The sequence below is a fragment of the Mustela erminea genome, chromosome 9 (genome assembly GCF_009829155.1).
Source record: "Mustela erminea isolate mMusErm1 chromosome 9, mMusErm1.Pri, whole genome shotgun sequence".
Classification (NCBI taxonomy): domain Eukaryota; kingdom Metazoa; phylum Chordata; class Mammalia; order Carnivora; family Mustelidae; genus Mustela; species Mustela erminea.
Genome location: NC_045622.1, coordinates 53,969,232 through 53,990,015, shown reverse-complemented (window position 1 = coordinate 53,990,015; position 20,784 = coordinate 53,969,232). Strand labels below are relative to the sequence as shown.

Genomic DNA, 20,784 nt, shown 5'->3' with positions numbered 1-20,784 from the left:
AAATAAGTTCACTTAATACTCACTCTTTACTGTGTTCGATTGGAAAGTGAAAGAGTAGATTTCAAGAAATAGAAGACAAGTCCTGTCCCCCCTTACAGTGTTTACAAGATTTGGCTCCATAGCTGGACTGCACACATATTGTATTTTATTCTGCTTTAATGACCCTTCACTTCATTTCTTACTCTTGCCTCCCTATACACACACACACACACACACACACACACACACACACACACACACAGAGCCTGGTTAACTCCCCCCTATCCTTCAAGGCGCTGATTGAATACGGCCTCCTGTGATGAGTCCTCCAGATGATCACTGGCTCCCTCCTGCTGCAATATACCAAGTGTGCATTGTACGCAAAGCACCATGGTGTTCTGGTTACTGGTTAACTCTCCATCTTCTCGACTACAATGGGAACTCCTTTCTGATAGAAACCTTATTTTATACACTTTGTCATTTCCAGAGCCTAGGAGACTGCCAGACAGTGACCGTGGATGTCAGTAACGTCTACTGAAATATGTGTTGAAACACAAGTGAGCGTATTAAACATCAGTTGGATGGGCTAATTACAAGTGCTGTGGCTGTTCAAAGAGATTACTTTAAGTCGACATTGTTAAAGGCTTCAAAGGAGGTTGGACTCGAATTGGGCTTTGGAAGATGGGCATATTTAAATGAATGGAGGGAAAGAATTAGCAGAAAAGCCGCTAATGTGTCCTGTACTAAGAAGTCAGTATTTTTTAGGAGGGCCTGTGTAGCACGTGCCAGCTCTCAGCAGATAAGCATCCTTCTGGATCTAAAGGACTGTATTAAGTTTTAAGAAGCCTGTAGAGCTATGGTCTGTGCCCATTAAAAGCCGACAAGGGTTTGCAGCATTAAAAATGATTACTGACTACTTCAGCATGACCTTTGAATTTAAAATCAATTCAGATACAATTCCCTGTGTTTTAAGTTTGGAGTTTAACATTTAAGATCATTTTATGTGATGCTTCTTCCACAATTCTGTTAGTAAAGAGCAGTATATAATAAGTAATGCCATTATAGCTAATGCCAAATGACTGTTAGGGCCAACCAGGCACTCTTCCAGAGCATTCTGAGTGTATTAGTTAACTCATGTAATCCTCACAACAACCCTGAGAATTAGGACCCACTATCCTGCCTCATCTTCTCAATGAGGAAACTGAGGTACAGAAAGGTGAAAATAACTTAAAGGTGACCCAGCCATCAAGCAGAGGAGCTGGACTTGGACCCAGGCCAAACAGTTTTAGGCCCACTTTGTTACTCAAGCCTTGTTTATAACTACGTTAAGACTAAAATGTTTTATACATGGGACTGTTTAGCACCCTGTGATTTCAGGAAAAGAATGCTATCATTATTACACTCTCCTGGTTTTCTTCTTTCCTCTCTGACCACTCCCTCTCATTTACAATCTCCTCTTCCTCTACCTCAGCATAAAGAATGGGAGCTCCTCAAGGCTCAGTCCTAGGCCCTCTTTTCTCCAGTTTATTCTCCAGCCTAAGGTGATCTTATCCACAACCATCATTTTAATTATTACCCAAATTGAAAGGAAACACAAGCACAAAATCTTCAGCCCAGGTCTCTTTTCAGATTTCACACCTCCCTTCCCTTCAGACTACCTCCTGAATGTTTTCACAACACGTGCTGTGTGCCTGTGTTTTTTTCCTTCCTGCTGGCCGTCCCAACCACCATAAGCCTCGTGGTCTTCCGGTGCTCTGTTTACAGCAAAAGGAATCTCCATCCATTCTTTCACAGTGGCCAGAAAGCCATGCATAATCCTTGCTTCTTCTCTTGCCCTCTCATCCCCATAACCTTGGAAACCCCCGCTGATTTCTCCTGACAGGTCTACTATCTATATTGGTAGATTTCCATTCTGGTCCAAGCCCCCATCGTCTCCCACCTACACTGCTGCACAGCCTGTGGTCCCCAGCATCCACTCTGGGCCCCCTCCCATCTCTTCTCCAACTTCAACTAAAGGGCACGTTCCAAAAAACTGATCAGTCAGTCAATTAATAGATCTTTCTTTCCGCCACCTTTGCCTTCCCCACCCCCGACACACACACCAGTAGCTTAAAATGCTTTAATGGCTTAAAGAGAAAAATTATCAATTTGGTCTGTGGACATCCACATGATCTAGACATTGTTTTCCTCTCCAGCTTTATCTTCTGCCATGCTGCTTTCCACTTGATGAGATGCAGGGGCTTGTCATATGCTCTTCCTTTCACTTGGAAGATGCTCTGAACCACCAACCCATTCTTCACCCGGTGAAAAATTCTACGAACGCTTCAGTTCTTGACCTTTTCTGGATCAGTTCTGTTACATGCTCTCTTAGCCCATGTCCTCACCTGCACAGCATGTGTCGGAGGTTATCATTTTACATTTTTGTCATAATTTTGTGACAGGTTTCTGTCCTCTCCACTGTGACAGGTATCTGTCCTGTCCACTGTGGGGTAAGCTCTGCAAAAGCAGGAACTGGGGCCTTATTTTCAATCATTATTGTGTCCCTAGTGTTTAGCGCATAATAAACATTTAATAAATATTTGCATCAGGGAGTAAATCATTTGTCAGTATTCATACAGTTTCATGCTGCACCTCTTGGTAGTACGGAGGACTACCGAAGACAAGGTTCCCCAGAAACTACCCCCGGAGCCCCACAGTCTGTCACTAAGTGATGATTAGATGGCAGCTAATGTAATTCAGGCACTTCTTCTAGAGACCTCCAGCATCTTGGGAAATGGTGGCAGCACTATTCATTTTTCTTTCAAAATAACAAACACCCAGAGCCCCACGGTTCAGCTCATGTCAGAGCTTATTAGAAATGTGGGCTTTTAAAGTATCCTTCGAAGACTTCATTGCACAGAGTCTGTCACTGGCTTTTGGAGCCTAAAATTTCCTTTAGCTCTCTCTGCAAGTCTATTTTTGAAATTCAGAAAGCAATCTCTGACCAAGGTTTTAGTCTGTCTCTGAACATCTCCCTGAGGCTGTGTTCTGTGAGATTGCCTCCTCCAGTGTCCCTGCCAAAGGCAGAGGCTACATTCCCCCCACCCCACCTGCCAGTTCTCAGCCTAAATACTCTATTACTTCATTCAGATACTCCAGGGGGCCCCTGGTATTATCTCCAGCATCTCTTTCTGTTCCTACAGACCATTTTATGGTCTTCATAATGTTTGTTGCCGGACTGTGATTTTAATACATCCATTTGTATGGTGATTTCTTACAATGAAAGCTGATGGGTAAAGTGATTGACTTGACTCATCCTGGGACCCCTCTCTATCTCACTAAGGATCACTCTCTATTCCCTGATCCCAGGGAACTCGGCCTTGAGACTGAGGTGGAGCTGGCCCTCAGATGAGCTCCTGCCTGTGGGCATCCCCTTAGCCTCTGTCCGGTGCCCTGTGCTGAGGCCTCTTTTTCCCAAGCTAGGCCTTCTTGTCCAGGGCCATGGAGGCCTGATGGTCAGGCCCTCGGTCAGATCACGTAGCCTGGGGAAATGGATTTCTTCAGCTTGCTTTTTTTACCCTTTGCCTCTGAAACTTTCTCTTTTACAAATCCGTCTTTCCATCAGTCCTTAGTTGAAATAAAATTTAAAGGCTCCCTTGTTCAGTTATACCTTTTTAAACTTTCTGTTTTTATTTAGTCAGACTTTGGCAGAAAACCTTCCAAGCCGAGCCCAGGGGAAAGGTGACCATTGGCACAGGTTTCAGCCTATGCTTTTGGCCCAAATTTGTTTCTATTTTTATTTTGTTTCTTGTTTTTGTTAACATCCTGGGCAAAGATTAAGCACTTTCGCTTATCTAGTAATGGTGAGAGGCCTTTAGATTGCTTGCCTGTGGTCAGGATATTGCAGGCTTCAAACCGTTAACCCCCAGCCACCTCCTGAGAGATAAGATCTAGCTGTTAAATTTGGCTTTCCCAAAAGGAGTCTCTGTGCTTCTGCTTGATCTGAGAGAGCAAGGAGAAAGATAAATCCCAGCTTTTGCTGGGTTCTGAAAAAGGATAGTAGTCTAATTTATGGAGGTTGTTTTTTTAAAAAAACTAACTTTATGTCATAATTCCGTAGCTGCCAAAAGACGTAATTCTACCTCAGCTTCGCCTTGGCAACCTGCTTTTGGCACTGGGCGCAGCGCTGTCGTTGCTCTGCATTATTTAAGCAGTAATCTTTAAGAAGGTGAGAAACTATTATTGCTTTTTTAGCACAGTTGACATGCTATTGGCGCAGAGGAGTACCTAGAGCTTCAAACATTTCTAATGGCCGTAAACCAACTTAAACACCTCCACGGAGAGGCCTCACAGCCGTGAGGTCATATCTTGCTGCAGGGGGAGAAAGAAGATCGAATGTTGTTTAAAAGCAGGCTGTTTTTTTTCTGTTTTCTTTTTAAGTATTCTTATCCCACTGAGTTGTAGCTGTCGACTTTGGCCGGGATCCAGACAATCAAGATTTAGCATTTTGACCAGCTGTGATCTAGTAATGTTCCTCAGAGGAGACGTTCTGTAGGAGGGAAAGACACATATTTGAGACTGTGGACTGTGCTCCCTCCCAGTACCTTACAGAGTGGGACCTGGCCATAGACCGAGAGAACCAGCAAAAGTGAATCTGAAAGAGAATAGGGAACAAAACCGTTCCCCATGGCTAAAAATTCACCCTGCCTTCAGGAACTCTCTCAATGTGGCCAATCTTTACGTTTTTCCTTTATTTCCCTTTCCCCTGAGTCTCCACATTTACATCATTTGGTGGCAAAATGTATTCCTATTTTCATAATCGATGCTTGGACTCCATCAACATTCTTACAGCAGAATAACAGTTCCTAGGAAGCCAAAAAAGTCACCAAACTTAAAAATAGAGGCAAGAACAGAAAAGCAAGAGAAGACACCAAGCCGCTTAGCCTAAACATTATTCCTCTGAGTCTCCCTCCTCCCTCGAGTAGAAGCATGATTAAGTGTCTGTGTTTTGGTGTCAAGTCCTGGGAACTGGGAGAGAGAACGAACCTAATTTATTTAGTCAGATTGTGTCTGTTTCGTCACAGTGAGTGCTTCTGACCTCAGGCAAGTGACCTAACCTCTGAGCCTCCCTTTCTTCCTCTGTTAAAGGAGGACAACATTTGTAATACTTCACAAAGATGTGAGGCTGAAGTGAGACCACGTAGAAAGCCATCAACAGAGTGCTCACTTCATCACACTCCCTTACTGTTAGCTGCTGCCGTTGTATCATTAGTAACAATCTATGCCGTACCTACTCGTTGTACTAGGAATTTTACTCCTGCTGTAACCACCGTCAGGTGGCTCTCCACGTTTCACAGAAGAGGAGACCTTGGTTCAGAGCACTTGGTGCTTAGGTGTCTCCCAGGCTCTGTGCCGCTGGGGCTCCCTGCCGAGCTCTGGAATGTTATGTAGGGGGACGTAGAAATAGAATCGCATTTTGGACTGGTGCTTTCATACCTTATTTTCTCTCTCCCAGTCCTTCTGTTTAAAGGAGGCTATTGCTTTAGGCAATAAAACCAGCAGAAAGAAGAGGAGGAGGGGAAAGTGGCAGAGGCAGGAAGAGCAGCAGGGGATTGGGAATGAACTGGGTTCTGCTGTCCCCCACGTTGGCTTCATGGCAAAGTATTTGTCTAATGGTCCTAGAAGGCTGAGCAGGATCCTCCTCCTTTAGGACGGGACAATAGAAATTCCCCCCTTAGAAAAATTCCTTCTCCCTGAAGCTAGATTCATATAGAAAAATGATACATCAGGGGTTTGGGGACAATTGGAATGTACCTCCAAGGATGCTGGGAAGTTTTTGTAGTCCCTGAGCATTTGGTAGATCATGTAAATAGAGGCAATTGAGCATTTCTACTTTATTCAAAGCCTTCCCCACCCCATGTCTTCAAGAAAAAAGAAAAAAAAAACTGGGGGGATGTTTCGCTTTTGATTGATTTAGTACCTTTCCTCCAAAACTCTTTTACACTTGCCTAAGTTCTCATTCTCCCTCTTGCAGCTGGCTCCCTTCTGTGCACAAGTGGAGACGGGGCAAGGGGGAGGAATTCTGTTTGTCCCCATTCTAAACAGCATTCTGTACTGGAGGAAATGGCAGGAGGAAGGAGACCCGAATTTTGGTCTTTACTTCTGGTTACCTATATGCCATGGTCCCAGATATTATATGCCTTTGAGCCTCAGTCACCCCTTCTATAAAATGAGGGCAGTTCTTTTGGAATTCAAAGCCCATGGAAGCTGATAATGATGACAGCAGCCACAGTTAACAGCTTCTGCTGCCAGTAGCTTATATGCCAGGCATTCTGCTAAGGGTTGCAAGTACGCTATTTTATTTAATCCTTGCTGTAGTCCAGTGATCTGTTTTGTGATGGAGAAAACTAAAGCACAGAGAAGAGGAGGGGCTGCCTACAGTCCTATAGTCATATAACAAGCAAGTGGTGAGTCTAACCTTAAGTTAGAACTCCAGATCGAGGGGCGCCTGGGTGGCTCAGTCGTTAAGCGTCTGCCTTCGGCTCAGGTTGTGATCCCAGGGTTCTGGGATCGAGCCCCGAATCAGGCTCCCTTCTCCATGGGAAGCCTGCTTCTCCCTTTCCCGCTCCCCCTGCTTGTGTTCTCTCACTCTCTCTATCAAATAAATAAGTAAAATCTTAAAACAAAACCAAAAAACTTTAGATCGACAGTCATGGCTGCAGCGCTTGGAGCAGGATCCCGGTTTTGAACCTCCTTTGTCATCACCACCCCTGTCTCCAGCTACAGCTGAAGACATAACAACAGGTAACTGACTGCAATAAATCAGGACGCACAGAATGAGAAAGAAATTAATCACCTTAATTTAGAGAGATCAGAGAAGACTTGATCCAGAGAAGCCAAATTTAAAGCAGACTGCCCTCCTTGATCTCTGAACTCCAAACTACTTGGCTTCTCCCTCATCAGGCTATTGTTTGTGACTCTGGGGTATCCTTTTGTACTTGTAGCAAAAGGTTGATCATGAAGTAATCTAACAGTCCCGATGTGGTTCAGTTACTCAACAACCTATCCCGTGTTTCCCTAAACTATGGCCTGGTAAATTGGCAATTACAGTATCTTTGGGTTGTTTTTTAATAAATTCCTTTTAATTGCAGCATTAAACCCCAGATGTCATGTTTCCAGGTTTCCAGTTTGAACCTAAGCCAGGCTGGAAAAGACATCCACTCAAGGCAAACGGCTGATGAGAATGTGTGTGGTGAGCTAGGGGACTCGGTCTAGTTACCACACCTCATATCTTGGGCCCCCTGATCTAGTGCCACAGGGCCCTTAGGGACCCCTGGCTAGAGTGGAGGATGGAGCAAAGCGACCATGTTTCCTGCAGCATACACCCCTCCCCAAAACATCCAGGTTCACTCCGGTTGTTTCTAAGAGTAAAAATTCCTGATTAGTGACTCATCGCCACAACTTAAATAATGTACCAATTTCATTTGATAAGTAAATTGTCAGCAGCCTTTAAAAATTGGTCATGTAATTAGTAAATCTATGCATTTTGACCTCTTCTTCCATCTAGATGAAATAGTCATGAAGCCAGACTGTAATCAGACAGAAAAAATCTTGAAACCTTCCAGGCATTCTTTTTTGATCTATCATTTGCCTCTTTAATTGCTACCTTTCTGTATTTTAGGCAATAGTGGAGGTAAAAATGCCCCTTTTCTTATTGTAAGAATTTAGCTTGTACTAAAATGTGTAACAAAGGTTCATTCTAGAAACTTTCTATTAAATGTTAAAATCCAAATTATTTTATTAAAAGTCTTTAATTATGTTTTTAGAGATGCTTATAGCAGTTTGTTTTTTAATAGCAAAATTTTAGAAATACAAAAATAAGGGAATAATATTCCATTTCAGTGGAGCAGCCATTTAGAATTGTTTACCGAAAGGTTTTAATAAAATCCAATGGTGGGATACAGAATTGTGAGTGTGTGTGTGTGTGTACCACAAACATAACTTCAGGTTTTTTCTCTTTCTTAATTAAACACACATATGTAAAATCAAAGTCTAAAAATAAAATACTCGGAATTAATTGTGGTTATTTGATAGGTAATGGGCTTGTGAGTGATTCATATTTTTCATATAGTTTATATTTTTTTAGTTTTCCAGGGAGTATAAATTATTATAATAATTAAAAATGCATGTGTGTTTGCATATATTTTAATGTGATCATTCAGCACTTCAGCTGTTTAGAACTCAGCTATCTGAAAAATCTGGACCACTGCTAAGATCCTGGAAGTAATAAAAAAAATTAACTCTGAGCAGCCAAAACTAATGTTACAAAACTCATAAAGTTAAGAATGTTATGCCCTGGATGTAGCTGGCCCCTCACTCAAGCCTACGTACTCTTACTTGGCACACAGTTCTCAGGCCATCCACTGCAGGCAGGCACAGCGAGTCAGAAGCAGACATTAATCAAAGACAAGGGCCTGCAGACTGGAGCACCAGCGCAGGGACACCGCCAGCCACACTGTGAGAGAGGACCCAGGGAGGCGTGGGTGTGGGCAGGAGAGCCTGAGACCCAGACCCAACGCCACTAAGTGTCCCATCTTGTCTTCCCAATATCAGTCCGTAATGTGTGTTCATATAGATAGCCCAGCATTATCAAGAAGATCCCCTTTTCTTCAACTTACCGTCTTTACAATTATAAGAAAGACTTTAATAAAAAACTTTCGAGGGGCGCCTGAGTGGCTCAGTTGTTAAGCATCTGCCTTCAGCTCAGATCATGATCCAGGGTCCTGGGATCAAGCCCCGCATCGGGCTCCTGGCTCAGCAGGAAGCCTGCTTCTCCCTCTCCCACTCCCCACTTGTATTCCCTCTCTAGATGTCTCTTCTTCCCTGTTAAATAAAATTTAAAAAAAAAAAAAAAAAGTAAAAACTTTCGAAAGGTCTTGTTACACGTGGCTACAAATGGGGGAAAGACAACATGTGGTAACTGAAGGGCAAATTCTAGACATGGAGACATTCTTGGCTATCTGTAATAAGTCATTTCTTTACCATTCTTTAGAGGGGACATTTTACTGTTACTTGGGCTTTCCAGATAGTATCTGATACTGTCATTACCTGGGTTTTCATAAAAATCTAAAGGATTTTTGATGAAAGGATGTCAGAAAATGACTAAGTCTCTACCTTGCAAAGCCTTTAGAATCTATCCGTTAAAATCGGAGAAGCACCCCAGCGTTTCGAGACGGGCTGGGCGGGTTAAATGAGAAAGCCTGCGTAATAGCATTCAGCTGGAGGCTGGACATCTCACTGGCAGTTAGCAAATGTTAGTTGGATTTGAATGTGATTTTCCCATTTGGGACGCAACAGCCTGGGCTCTGGAGGCAGCCTTGAGCAAACCGCATAACCCATCCACCTGCTTACCTTTTCCACCAGGTAGATGTGAGGGTTCAGCTTTATTGATGGGCAAGAAAATCATAGCTCCCTTCCCAATAGATTGGAGGGGAGGGATGTCATGCTTGATTACTTTTCTGTTGCACAAAGTTGTGGAGAGCTTTCACAGAGTCTCCTAATCTAAGAGGGCTGCAAAAGCCCCTTTCCTCTTGTGTCAGCAGCACAGTGTGTTGGGCCCAGGCCTGTTCCTCCTGCTCTGCCTTTTGTCAGGCCCCCTGCAGCCCAACAGAGAAGCAGAACAGGGTGCTTGCGGGGCGGGGGGGGGGGGGTGTGCGGGTGGCGGCAGGGGGGCCCTGTCATTGAGCCTTCATAGCTGCGAGCGCTCCTGCACCTGACTCTGGCTGTGTGCCAAGGATATCACCTGAGGCGTTCCAGACTGCTGCACGTGATGTGTCCCCCCTTCTGGGCTGGGGTGGCAACTGAAAGCTTGGCCTGTGTGCCTGGAATAGAAGGTCTAAGGGTAGTCCTGAGGCTGTGTTTTAGTCTGATTACCTAGGGCCCCTGCAGAATCATTTAGAGAGGGATACTGTCAGCAAGTGGTAGAGTAAAATCAACAAGGTAGGCAAAAACGTGTGGCTTACCCAATTACTGTGAGTTTTGACAACATATTAACTGAAAGCCTAAATTAAGGCCAGTAGATTCTTCTCTGTTTTGTTTTGTTTCTCTTGAGAACTGAAAACAGTAATTTGCTGGTCTACTTGCCTTGTTTTATATGTGCACCAGTGACCACCCCTAATTATGAAATCTCTCCTGGCACCAGCACTTACAGCCAAGCTATGGAGTCTGATGAGCCTGTGGATTAGCAGCCTGGTGGTTGCCTTTATGCAAGAAAAAAAACCCTTTCTTAGATGTCTGAGACCACGGGCATAATCGAGCATCAGAAAAAGTCTGAGAGAAGAGGGAGCAAGCAGCTGGCCCGAGGGCTTGTGGCTGAGGACAGTGGTGGAAGGAACCCTAGCTCCTTCCTTCTTATTCAGGGCACTTAGCATAACTTGACCATGTATTGTGACCATGACTTTCTCCTGCAAGATTGGAAGCTCCTCAGAGGCAGGGCCTGCTCTGTCTTGCATCCGTTTGCCCTCCCCAAGGTCTGGCATGTGTAATAGCTGGTCGTTGGGCAGGTATAGTTCCATGTCTAGCCTCTTTGCCTGACTGATAGCTGCTGTTTTGCAAGCCACTTCTCTGGATGCGTCCTCTCTTGAAGAATCCAAGTCAAATGGATCTTGTGTTTGCACCTCCTTCTGTCTCTGGCCCCTGTCTGTTCACATCGGTGTATTGAGCAGACAGGCGCCACCCAAGTGTACTATCTAGAACAGTGATCCATACTCCAGGCTGGCCTCACCAGCACAGCATCTGCTGTGACCATCATTTCCAGGGTCTGGATTCTCAATTTCCATTAACTCGTGATTATTTATTGTTTCAGACTTCAGGGTAGTAGTAGTGGATACCCTACTTTCTTGACAGGGTTTTTGTGAGAACCAAGTGAAACAAGATACATGAAATCACTTTAGAAACTAAAATGCTTTGTATAGTGAAGCCGTAATTGTTATTGCTGGCCCCAAAGTGTCTTCCTGAGAAGGAACTCAAGTTCAGGAGAGGGCACTGAAGACCAAGCATTGTAAACCGTGTGTGTGTGACCAGCCTTAGGAAGGAGAAGCCATTTTCCAAGTTAATGTTTCATTAAAAAAATAGCTGGATATATATATTAGATCGATAATAATATCTAATAGATACAGATACAGATGCAAGTCCCTGCTCTGCTGGTTCTGTAATGCATGTCGGTGTCAGAAAAGCTGTTGATCATTGAGTCGTGAGTCATGGGTTTAGTTTAGCCTGCCACCCCGCCTCCCTGAAGTTATCGGAGTCATTTAACCTCTCTGCGAAATAAGGATGCCTGCTTTATGAAGATAAAGTAAGAGTTGAATATTTTTTAACATTTATTTATAACAGAGAGAGAGAGCATGAACAGCGGGTGGGGGAGAGGGAGAGAGAATCCTGAAGCAGAATCCCCCACTGAGTGCAGAGCCTGATGCAGGGCTCAATCCCAGGACCCCAAAACCATGACCTGAGCTGAAACCAAGAGTTGGCCGGCCACCCAACTGACTGAGCCCCCCAGGTGCCCTAAGTTGAATATTTCAAACAAGAATAAAAATATTGCTAGCGCTTCAGGCCCGTGAGGTTGATTACGTCCCTCAAATACTTTTCCATCTCTCCAGTTACTTCAGCCCTTCCCCACACGACATGGTTTCTACCCCCATCCCACCCTGAGGACTGTCCTCTGGATATATTTTAGTGTGTCTTGAATCCTTCTAGAAGGAAGCTCTCAAACTTGAATTCAGAATGCTTCATGTTTTTTCTTGCATTCTTTCACTCAATTAATACTAAGGTTGATTATTATCAATTTTTGTTCTCTCGAACCTAAATATATTGTTTCCTGTTTCTGGATCCAGAAGGCTTAGGCTAAGTTCGAAAGTTGAAAGTAACTTCTCATTTTTTTTTTTGTCTTCTAGCGACAGACACCACACCTCCAGTGCCATCCCTGTTCCAAAGAGACAAAGCTCCATATTTGGAGGTGCAGACGTAGGCTTCTCTGGGGGGATCCCGTCCCCAGACAAAGGACACCGAAAACGGGCCAGCTCAGAGAATGAGAGACTCCAGTACCAAACCCCTCCTCCCAGTTACAACTCGGCGCTCACCCAGCCTGTTCCCGCCATCGCTTCTGCAGGAGAATCTGAGAGAAAGACAACATCCCTGTCCTCCTCCTTGGATACCTCCTTGGACTTCTCCAAAGAAAACAAGAAAAAAGGAGTTGATTTGGGTGACAGATTCAACGGCGGTCATGTGGGTGTGAGCACCGGCCAAGAACAAGAAGAAGCCCTCTCCGGGCACGCATCCACGGTCAACGGCACTCTGCTGCCCGGCGAGCAGGCGGGCTCCTCCAGCGTCCGCCTCCCGGGGGAGTACCACCCGGGGTCCGAGCCTGAGCTCTGCTGTACTGTGGAGCAGGCGGAGGAGATCATCGGGATGGAAGCCACGGGTTTCACCTCCGGCGATCAGCTGGAAGCCTTTAACTGCATCCCAGTGGATAGTGCCGTGGCAGTGGAGTGTGACGAACAAGTTCTGGGAGAATTTGAAGAGTTCTCCCGAAGGATCTATGCACTGAATGAGAACGTGTCCAGCTTCCGCCGGCCACGCAGGAGTTCCGATAAGTGAAGTGAGCAGACAGCCGGTAGGACCGGGACAGAGGCACTGCCTGAAAGAAGGAGAAAGCTGCACTGGTTACCCCCTGGAATAATTATGACATAAAATGAATATTAATGGAGGATATTCCTCAGCAAAACAGACTTTGTCAGTCAAGGAGGGACTCAGGATCATTGTGTATCAGTGGGCCAGACAAAGTTAGATTCTGCTTGCAAGATTTGCTTTCCAGGCCTGACAATTGTTTTAGGGCAAAGGTCACACTCTAGCTCGAGTCACCTTATAGGTATTTGTCTGCTTTTTAATTTACACTTCTGTGTTATCCTCGGAGGGGAGATGATAATATATAAATAATATAATAAACTCACTTTTAGTTTCTCATAAGCATTTGCCCTCACCATAAGTTTATAAAGCTTGGGAAAACCAAATAATCCAAAAAAGGTTTTCACCATTTACTGGAAGATCTTTGACCATCCATGAGTTTGGTGAATAAGAAGCACAATGGTCTCCTTACACCCAGATCTCCCTGCACCTGCCCCCAGTCACCCCATCTGCTGCCCCATCTTCACAGTGGCTGGGTTGTACACCCAGAAAACTGAGGACCTCAGACTCACTGGTTCTTGAATGCAGTAGCCAAGACCTCCCACCTCCTCAGCTCAGCCATAGCTTGGTGTAACCCTCGAATCAGAGGAGAAACCTCACCTCTGGTATATCCCAGGGGATGCTTAAGGACCACCCCCAAGGTTACAACAGTCAGATGGCATCCAGTCCCCTTTGGGAGCCAGAGTTTTTCTGTGGGCAGATGCTGCAGTCAAAAACCAGGCAAGCTCTCTATCCCATGTGTCAATTCCACGCTCATTGGTTAAATTTCAGTCAGAAAGGAAGGTGCTGGATATGATGTAAAATCTGGAGAGAGTCAGGCTGTCCGATGTGCGGACCACAAGGCAGTCAGGAGAGCTGGGTGAAGAGGCGTAGTTGAGGTGTAGAAATTGCTGGTATAATGCAGGTGCGTTCATAGTAAATTATGTTCTTGGAAGTCCGATTTCTTGAAGTTTGATTTCGTTCCTGGAGCTCAGCTCTCATTTGCTATTGCTCTATACTTTCTATACCCAAGGACATTGCCTCAGGGTTGCAAGCTCTTTAAGGAAAACTTATGCATATATTCATGTATTGTATAGAATAAAAACTGAATTTGCTTCACTTGACCCGATTTGTTTTTTCCAGTTTTGAAATTCATCTAGAACCTGCATCTCCATGTTACATCAGGACAGGGCGAGCTGAACCAAAAGGGTAGCTGTGTCCGCGCTAATGTCGACTTGAGTTGACCCGGTTTGCGTGGCCACACAAAAACCCTCACACCTGTCCTGTCCTGTAGCTGCGTCTGTCCCGAGCGACAGCTGATCTCCTAGCTCTCGCAATCCTTTTCGTGTATTGTCCAAGCACCCCTGGGCTCAAGCTCTCATTGACAACTACATCGTCAAGCAGAATAGTTCGTGTTGTTACTTTCCACATAAAGAGAACTCACAGAATCCATGCTTGACAGGCAGACACGACCTGCAAGCAATTAAGAGCTTTAACTTGATTGGGAGAAATCCATCTTATTCCACAGAAAGAAGTGGAACACTTCCAAACCTAAGGCAGAAGCCATCTGTCGAGTCACAGCTTTTTCGCAGAGTACTGTCACTCACATTAGAGTCCACCAGGGGGGAGATAACCGTGGGCTTGGCTCTCCTTCAGACTAGGCTGTGTGGAGCCCTCCAGGGAACTAACCCCTTCGCCCCCCCAAAAGGAAAAGGTTTTGGAAGGACTGTTAGTATTGCCCAGTGACAAGCGCATCACATGTGGCTTAAGGTCCACAGAGGAGAGTGTACTTTAAACTTCATGCCAAACTTACAGATAGGGTACACTGAGGTACGCGCCCTCCGGCCTGGGTCTTGGCAGCCCCAAGCAGTGGGACCACACACAGAACACCCCTAGTTACGATGTTCATCTCAGGTTCCACACAGCCAGACAGAGCCCGGGGCTCTAGGGCTCTGTCAGTCTCCCATCCGTGGACTCCCTCATTCTGGGACCCACAGCTTTGCACCCCCACAGCACAGAGCCTTGCCCCTGAATGTCCTTAGGCAGCTCAGAACTGGTTACCTGGGTGTCGGCTGGGTCCGCACTGCGCTCAGTGACGGTACACCTCACAGCGCCGCCCCTGGGTTTGCATTCCTCTGGGCTTTTGTTGTTCATTGAGTTCGCTTGGTGCCTCCTGTTTCTGCCTTGCCTTGGGTGGGACCTGCAGTCTCACGTGTCTCCAGGAGGAGCCAGGCTTCACGTTTTCCAAAGCCGAAGAGTTCGTTTGGCCTCTTTCAAGTGGCCAAGGCCAAAACATGGGATGAGTTACTATCTCCTACTAATCTTTTTAATTAGTCTTTTAAATCACTAAAGACAAAGAAAAGAAAAAAAAAATCTGCTCTGAGGATACAAGCTGAAATGAAATTCACTACTATCCATGTCGGAACTGCTAAAAGCTCTTTCCGTCTTCATGTAGCTGCGACCCTTATAACAGCCAGTAAATGTTATCAAATGAAGATTTGATTGTGTTCTCTCCACTTCCCCTTACCCGCTTTAGAAATTCCAGAGATTTTTTTCCCCTCAGAATATTAGTTTTGGAAGATTGTATTCAGCTATATTTTTTTAGCCGTTCTAATGGTGCCCATTTATCCTGACCTAACCGGTTATTTAAATAATTTTTTAAACCACCACCAATAATAAATGGCATGTGAAACTGATCTGTTGGTAATTGGAAGAAAACTCAGCATCTGTATTTATAAAATAAAATTGATTAGTATTTATTTTGAGAGTAAAAGTGTATGTTATTCCCCTGCCATGTTTGAGTCCCGTCTTCTTCGTTGTTTTGAATTTCATGTTGAAGCTGAGTTAACTATGAAAACCTTGTTCATAAACCGTCAGCCAGCCATTTCACATTTACTAAGCTAGCTCTCCCTCTTTCTCTGTCTTGTCTGTGAGGGACTGGGCTAAGCAAGGTCAATACAAAGATTCATAAACCTTGGCCTCCGTTGTTGCTCTAGGGGTGGAGTGTGAGGGGTGGGCGTATTGCTGGGTTAGAATTTAGCATGCTCCATTCTGTGACGGGACAGATATATAACCAGCGTGTGGAGTGCAGAGAAAGCTAGCTGACTCAGGGATCAGGAAAGGTTCATGGAGGTCATGCGAATGAAAGCTAGATAGGATGAAAGATGTCTACGACATTGCGGGTGGAAGGCACAGCACGGGCAAGGGCCCAGAGGCAAGGCAGGGCCTCAAGTGTTTGCAAAACGTCAAGTTCCCCCATTCTGGAGACCCGAGCGGATGTGAAGAAAGGTGAGGAGAGATTGAATTGCAGGCTGGTGGGGAAGGCCTTCAGGTGGCGAGACAGATTTAGATGCCTGCGGTGGGCAGCTGGGAGGCACCCTTTCCAGGCGGCAAAGCAGGAGAGTAACCTGGTTAGATTGAGTAGCAGCCAGCAGCCAAGTCGGGGCTGGACTTCAGTAGTAGTAAATAGACTTGAGCTCGTTTAATCTTCTTTCCCATTTTGTTGTGTGAGGAAAAATGTCTGAAAAAGAGGTGCCTCCTTGCGCCCTGGTGTTTTCAGGGTAGGTACTGGGTAACAGGCTGAGCTGGACAGACACAGTGCAGGGAGCATCTGGTCTGCAGAAACTGATCCCAAGGCCCCGACTCAGCCACTTTGAACCTGTGACCCTGCTCACGTCATTGAGCTTATAAGGATTCCACCCTGCCCCCTCCCCCGTTTCTTAATCTAAAAAATGGGAGTGAACTCTATCCTTACACTTACGTTTGTACAGGGCCTGTGCATCAACAGTGGTCCCTATTGTCCTACAGGAGGCCACAGCCTAGTGACAGGACGCCCAAGACTTATTCTTACCGTTTCCCGTTCTAACACCTGGGGACAGCCACCTCATCTCTCAATGTGGCCCCTGCTGTGTGGAGTAGGGTTGGGACTTCCCTCACTCTCCCCCCACCCCACACGGGGCTGATTATAGTGTTAGAAGAGCTCAATATTTTTACGAAAGCACTTCGTGATCATTGTAAAGCACCATGCACACCGAGAGGAGTCGGTCAGTCAACAAGGATTTCTGGCATCATCTAGACCAGGGCAACTGAAGTGCAGATATTTCTTCTGTTCACATGAAGAATGTGTCAGGGCTGAAACCCGTCTTTTGAAAAACTAAGCTCTAAACAGACGTCAAGTGTTCCGAGGATTTTTAATGGGTGGTATGGACACAGTGTTGAGATGTGGTCTATAAGCCTGATTAGCTTAATTTGCATGTTTTTAAACACCTGGCAGATGAGCTTGTTCAGGCCCATCTCATCCATAAATATTCTCTTACACAGCTTCTGGCTGTCTCACTGCATGTTGAATTACTGCCCAGAGCTCTTAATTTTGCTCAAAGGAGATAGAAGCATTTTCTTTTTTTCTTTTTTTTTCCCCTCCTAGCGCATCTAATTACAGTTTTGTAGGTAGACAGCTCAGCCTTGTGGATTTGAAATGAATAAAAAACACACGTCTACACGATAATTCCACATATTTTAGAGGCTGGCCCTGTCAGCGATCCAGAAAAAGAATAGTCTTGAGTCTATAGCTAAAAGTGAAAGGCTGGTTGTTGGCATCCATAGTCAGCCGGGCCCGGGCACAGAAGTCAAGCAGGGCCATGACAGGCGTGGGTCCCTTCAGTTTTGTACAAGACACGATTGGAATCAGCTTCCCTCAGTCCCCACTAATTATAGACAGCAAACTGGAAGGAATGGAGGGTGCGAGTGGACAGAGATACAGGATAACCTGATTCTCGAGAAGCAGGAAGGAAACAGTCTGGGCATATGTGTGAGGAGCCTCCCTCCTGACAGATCCCGCCCTGCCGGCCTGCTGCTCCCAGGCTATGTGACCCTTTACTTCTCTGAGCCCGTGTGCTCCTCTGAGAAGTGAAGCCAGGCCCCTGTGCCCGGACGGAGATTCTTCTTACCTTAAGAACAGATTGGTATTCTTTCTTCAAAACCTGCCTCAGCTTGCCTTGGGCTCCAGAGCATGGCAGAAAAGGGGAGGACCCTCACCTGTCAGCCTCTGTGTGACAGACGGTGTCACACCAGAGTTCTTGTGAAGAACTTGGGGCTAACCCATTTAACACAGCCCGCTTCTACTCAGGGATTTCTGGGTACCAGTATGGTTACTACGTTGCTCAAGGCTATGTTACTACGTCTCCTCAAGATCCTTCACACAGGGCTTATGAACTCTCAAACAAAAATTAATAAACCAGCTAGCTTAAAAAATTCAGCTAGAATGACTTCTACCGTTCCTAAAGATGGCCCTCTGTCATCAGAAAAAGGATAAATTAATTGTAGTTTGATAGGAAATGAATTTTAGTTTGATAGGGAAATGCGTAAACTATTTTAACGGAATATACGATTCTGAAGGGCGAAGTTTTGATATTTTAAGGGATAAACACGTTCTCTCAAAATTTTACTTGCCAAAAAAAAGGTTTCCTTCCCTTATAGGGAAAACATTATTCCTCAAAGAAACTGACACCGCTTCGTGTCCACGGATTTTTTGCTCTTTGGCTGAGGGACTTAGCCATACTTTGTTACTGTGGTGGGAGGTGACCCCGTCCCCGCCCCAGCCTACCTCTCACGCAGATGGTATGAGAATGTTTGTTCATGAGACAGAGGTCTCTACAGCTTGCTGACCTCAAGGCCACACCCTCTGCTTCCAGAAACCTTCCAGTTGCCTTGACAGCTCTGTCCCCAGCCCTGTCTAAGGTATCTGGGGGCACACAGCAAGTACTCATGAAGTTGGGGCAATGGGAGAGTGAGACAGAGCACAGATACAAAGATTTTGTAACTCACTTGTGCCTGTCTCTTGGTCCTTTGGGAGCTCTAGGGGGGCCCAGCATGCCCAGAGTCTGCCTTAAAAATCACTGGTGACCTTCAGAGGCAGAACTGTCCATGGATTAGCTGAGACTCTGGAGCTGGGCTTTTGTAAATAGTAAAAAGAGGTTCACGTTTGAGGGTTTACCACAGATTTTCAGTAAACATCCTGAGTGGGAATGACCCCCCACTAGGTGGGAAACCAGTGCAGGGGTTGAGCCTCTCCTGCCTCGCCCTACAGAGACCCGGATGCAGTGGTGTTTTCCTGCCCCAACCCAGTCACTTACATGATAGCCTCTGACACTGCGGAGAGCCGTGGGAAGATGGAGGCCGTGTGTTACCATCACCACCTGACCAGGAAGCCCTCAGAAGGCGCCTGAGGGAGGGTGAGCTGCCTGAGATTGCGTAGATTCCAGAGGGACACTGGGGCCAAACCAAACCCTGACCCCTCCACAGAGCCTCTTCCGCACCCTGAGCCTTAGCAAGGCCCGGTAGGTAGCCTGCTCCCTCTGCCCTCCCCATCTGAACATCCTGCCGGCTACAGGTAGCTCTTCCCCATTCAGGAGCCCCTTGCTAAGAAGGGGGCGCAGACTGGGAGGACATTCCTGCCCAAGGAGTAGGAAGAAGTCAACACCTCATGAACATTGTGTTGTGAGCGGGGCCGCAACTTTCCAGGGAGTGGAAACGTCCCTTTGTAACTGTCAGAAATGCATGTAACTGTCAAAACTCAGGAGTTCAGCCATGGGAAATGTGATGCCCGGACACCTAAGATATGGGGACCAGGGGAGGCTTCTTGGAGGATGCACCTTAGCTGCATCCAACAGGTAGGTGAAGGGAATAAAACAGGGGCAGGGCCAGCAGCCAGGGCTTAGAAGCTGGAGAGAAGAAATCTCCAGGGCCCTGTATATCTTCATGCCATGAGCTGTCACTGTCTGCACGGAGCCAGGGGGCAGTGGCAGTGAGAGCAGGGATGGCAAGTGTGGGCAGCACTCCCAAGAAGTTTGTTTATAAAGGAATGGAGAGAAATAGGGCGGAAGCTGGAGAGCAATGTGAGGTCAAGGGCAGATTTCAGGTAAGCAGCCAGTAGGCAGCACCGGAAGCACGTGAAGGCTCAGGAAGAAGGCAGAGCAATGAAAGAAGGAAGGTCTCAGAGCAAATGGGGGGGTTGGGGAGAAGGGAGCCCCTGGAGGTGGCGCAGACATTACCTGAGTCAGAGGAGGACAGGTGGAAGGCGGGGTGGGGGGCAGGCAGGACTGGCCTAGAGCGTCCTTCTACAGAGGGTGGGAGCGGCGATTTTCCTGCCTTGCCCCTGGTGCGGGATGCCTGGGATGGGGCCTGATGGGATGCCTGTCCCAGGCACAGGCAGGTGGGGTGGGGGGCTTTCCAGCCTTTAGAGGGCAATTCCTGAGGTTCAGGGGCAAGGATTGGCTGGCTGCCCAGGGAGGGGCCAATCCATGGCTGAGGTCCCTTCCTAGATGGCTGTCACCTCCTCCCTGGCTCCCTCCCTCCACACTCCCTAGACATAGCTCAAACCCTCCAGAACTGTTACCTATGAGAAAGAGACAGATGCTACTTATCTCCGCCAGATGGATTGTAACTCGCTAGTTAGCTTGAATTGCTGATGAGGGGGAAATTCTCATGCTGAAATATTCCTTTTTTTTTTTTTTGCTGAAATTTTAATTTTTATTCCATATTTTGCTGAAATATAAAGATCCAGAAGGGATAATAGAACTAAACTATAACCACGATACAACTCCAAATGAATGTGACGTGTCTAAGACAACAATGGGTCATGACTACTCATGTCACAGAGATAGCGAGCCCGGCGTTTATGCCTCCTGTTGGAAGAACCCATGAAGCACTCTTGACAAAAGTTTGACCCTAAATAAGCATAAGAGCTCTCTCTGTGACGTCCCATGCAATAGACGCTGGCCCCATTGCAAGGTGGCTAGTTCAAACTGAGATGTGCTGGGAGTGTAAATTATACCCCGAACTTCAGAGATTTCATACAAAAATAGAATGATAATTTTATATTAATTTTAACATTGATTACATGTTAGAATGATAATATTTTGCATTTGCTGACTTAAGTAAAATATTAAAACTAATTTCATCCATATTTTTTACTTCTTAAAACATGACTACCAGAAAATTATAAGTGCACATCTAATTTGCATATACTGCACAGAAAACTCTGCATCTAACAACAAATTTGTAGGAAACTCAGAAGGCAGATGTGTATGTTAACACCTGGAAAATGCA

At 45.9% G+C, this 20,784-nt stretch overlaps 1 protein-coding gene across 4 annotated transcripts in view; it reads left to right on the top strand.

Moving 5' to 3' along the window:
* The window catches only part of UVRAG (UV radiation resistance associated), a 298,599-nt gene extending 284,797 nt beyond the window's left edge, over positions 1–13,802 (top strand). For all 4 annotated transcript variants that reach the window (XM_032359467.1, XM_032359470.1, XM_032359468.1 and 1 more), the window contains one exon: positions 11,910–13,802. In XM_032359467.1, the coding sequence (XP_032215358.1) occupies positions 11,910–12,612 (703 nt within the window). In that variant the 3' untranslated portion in view covers positions 12,613–13,802. The remainder of the gene's footprint in view (positions 1–11,909) is intronic.
* Positions 13,803–20,784: the final 6,982 nt, after the last annotated feature.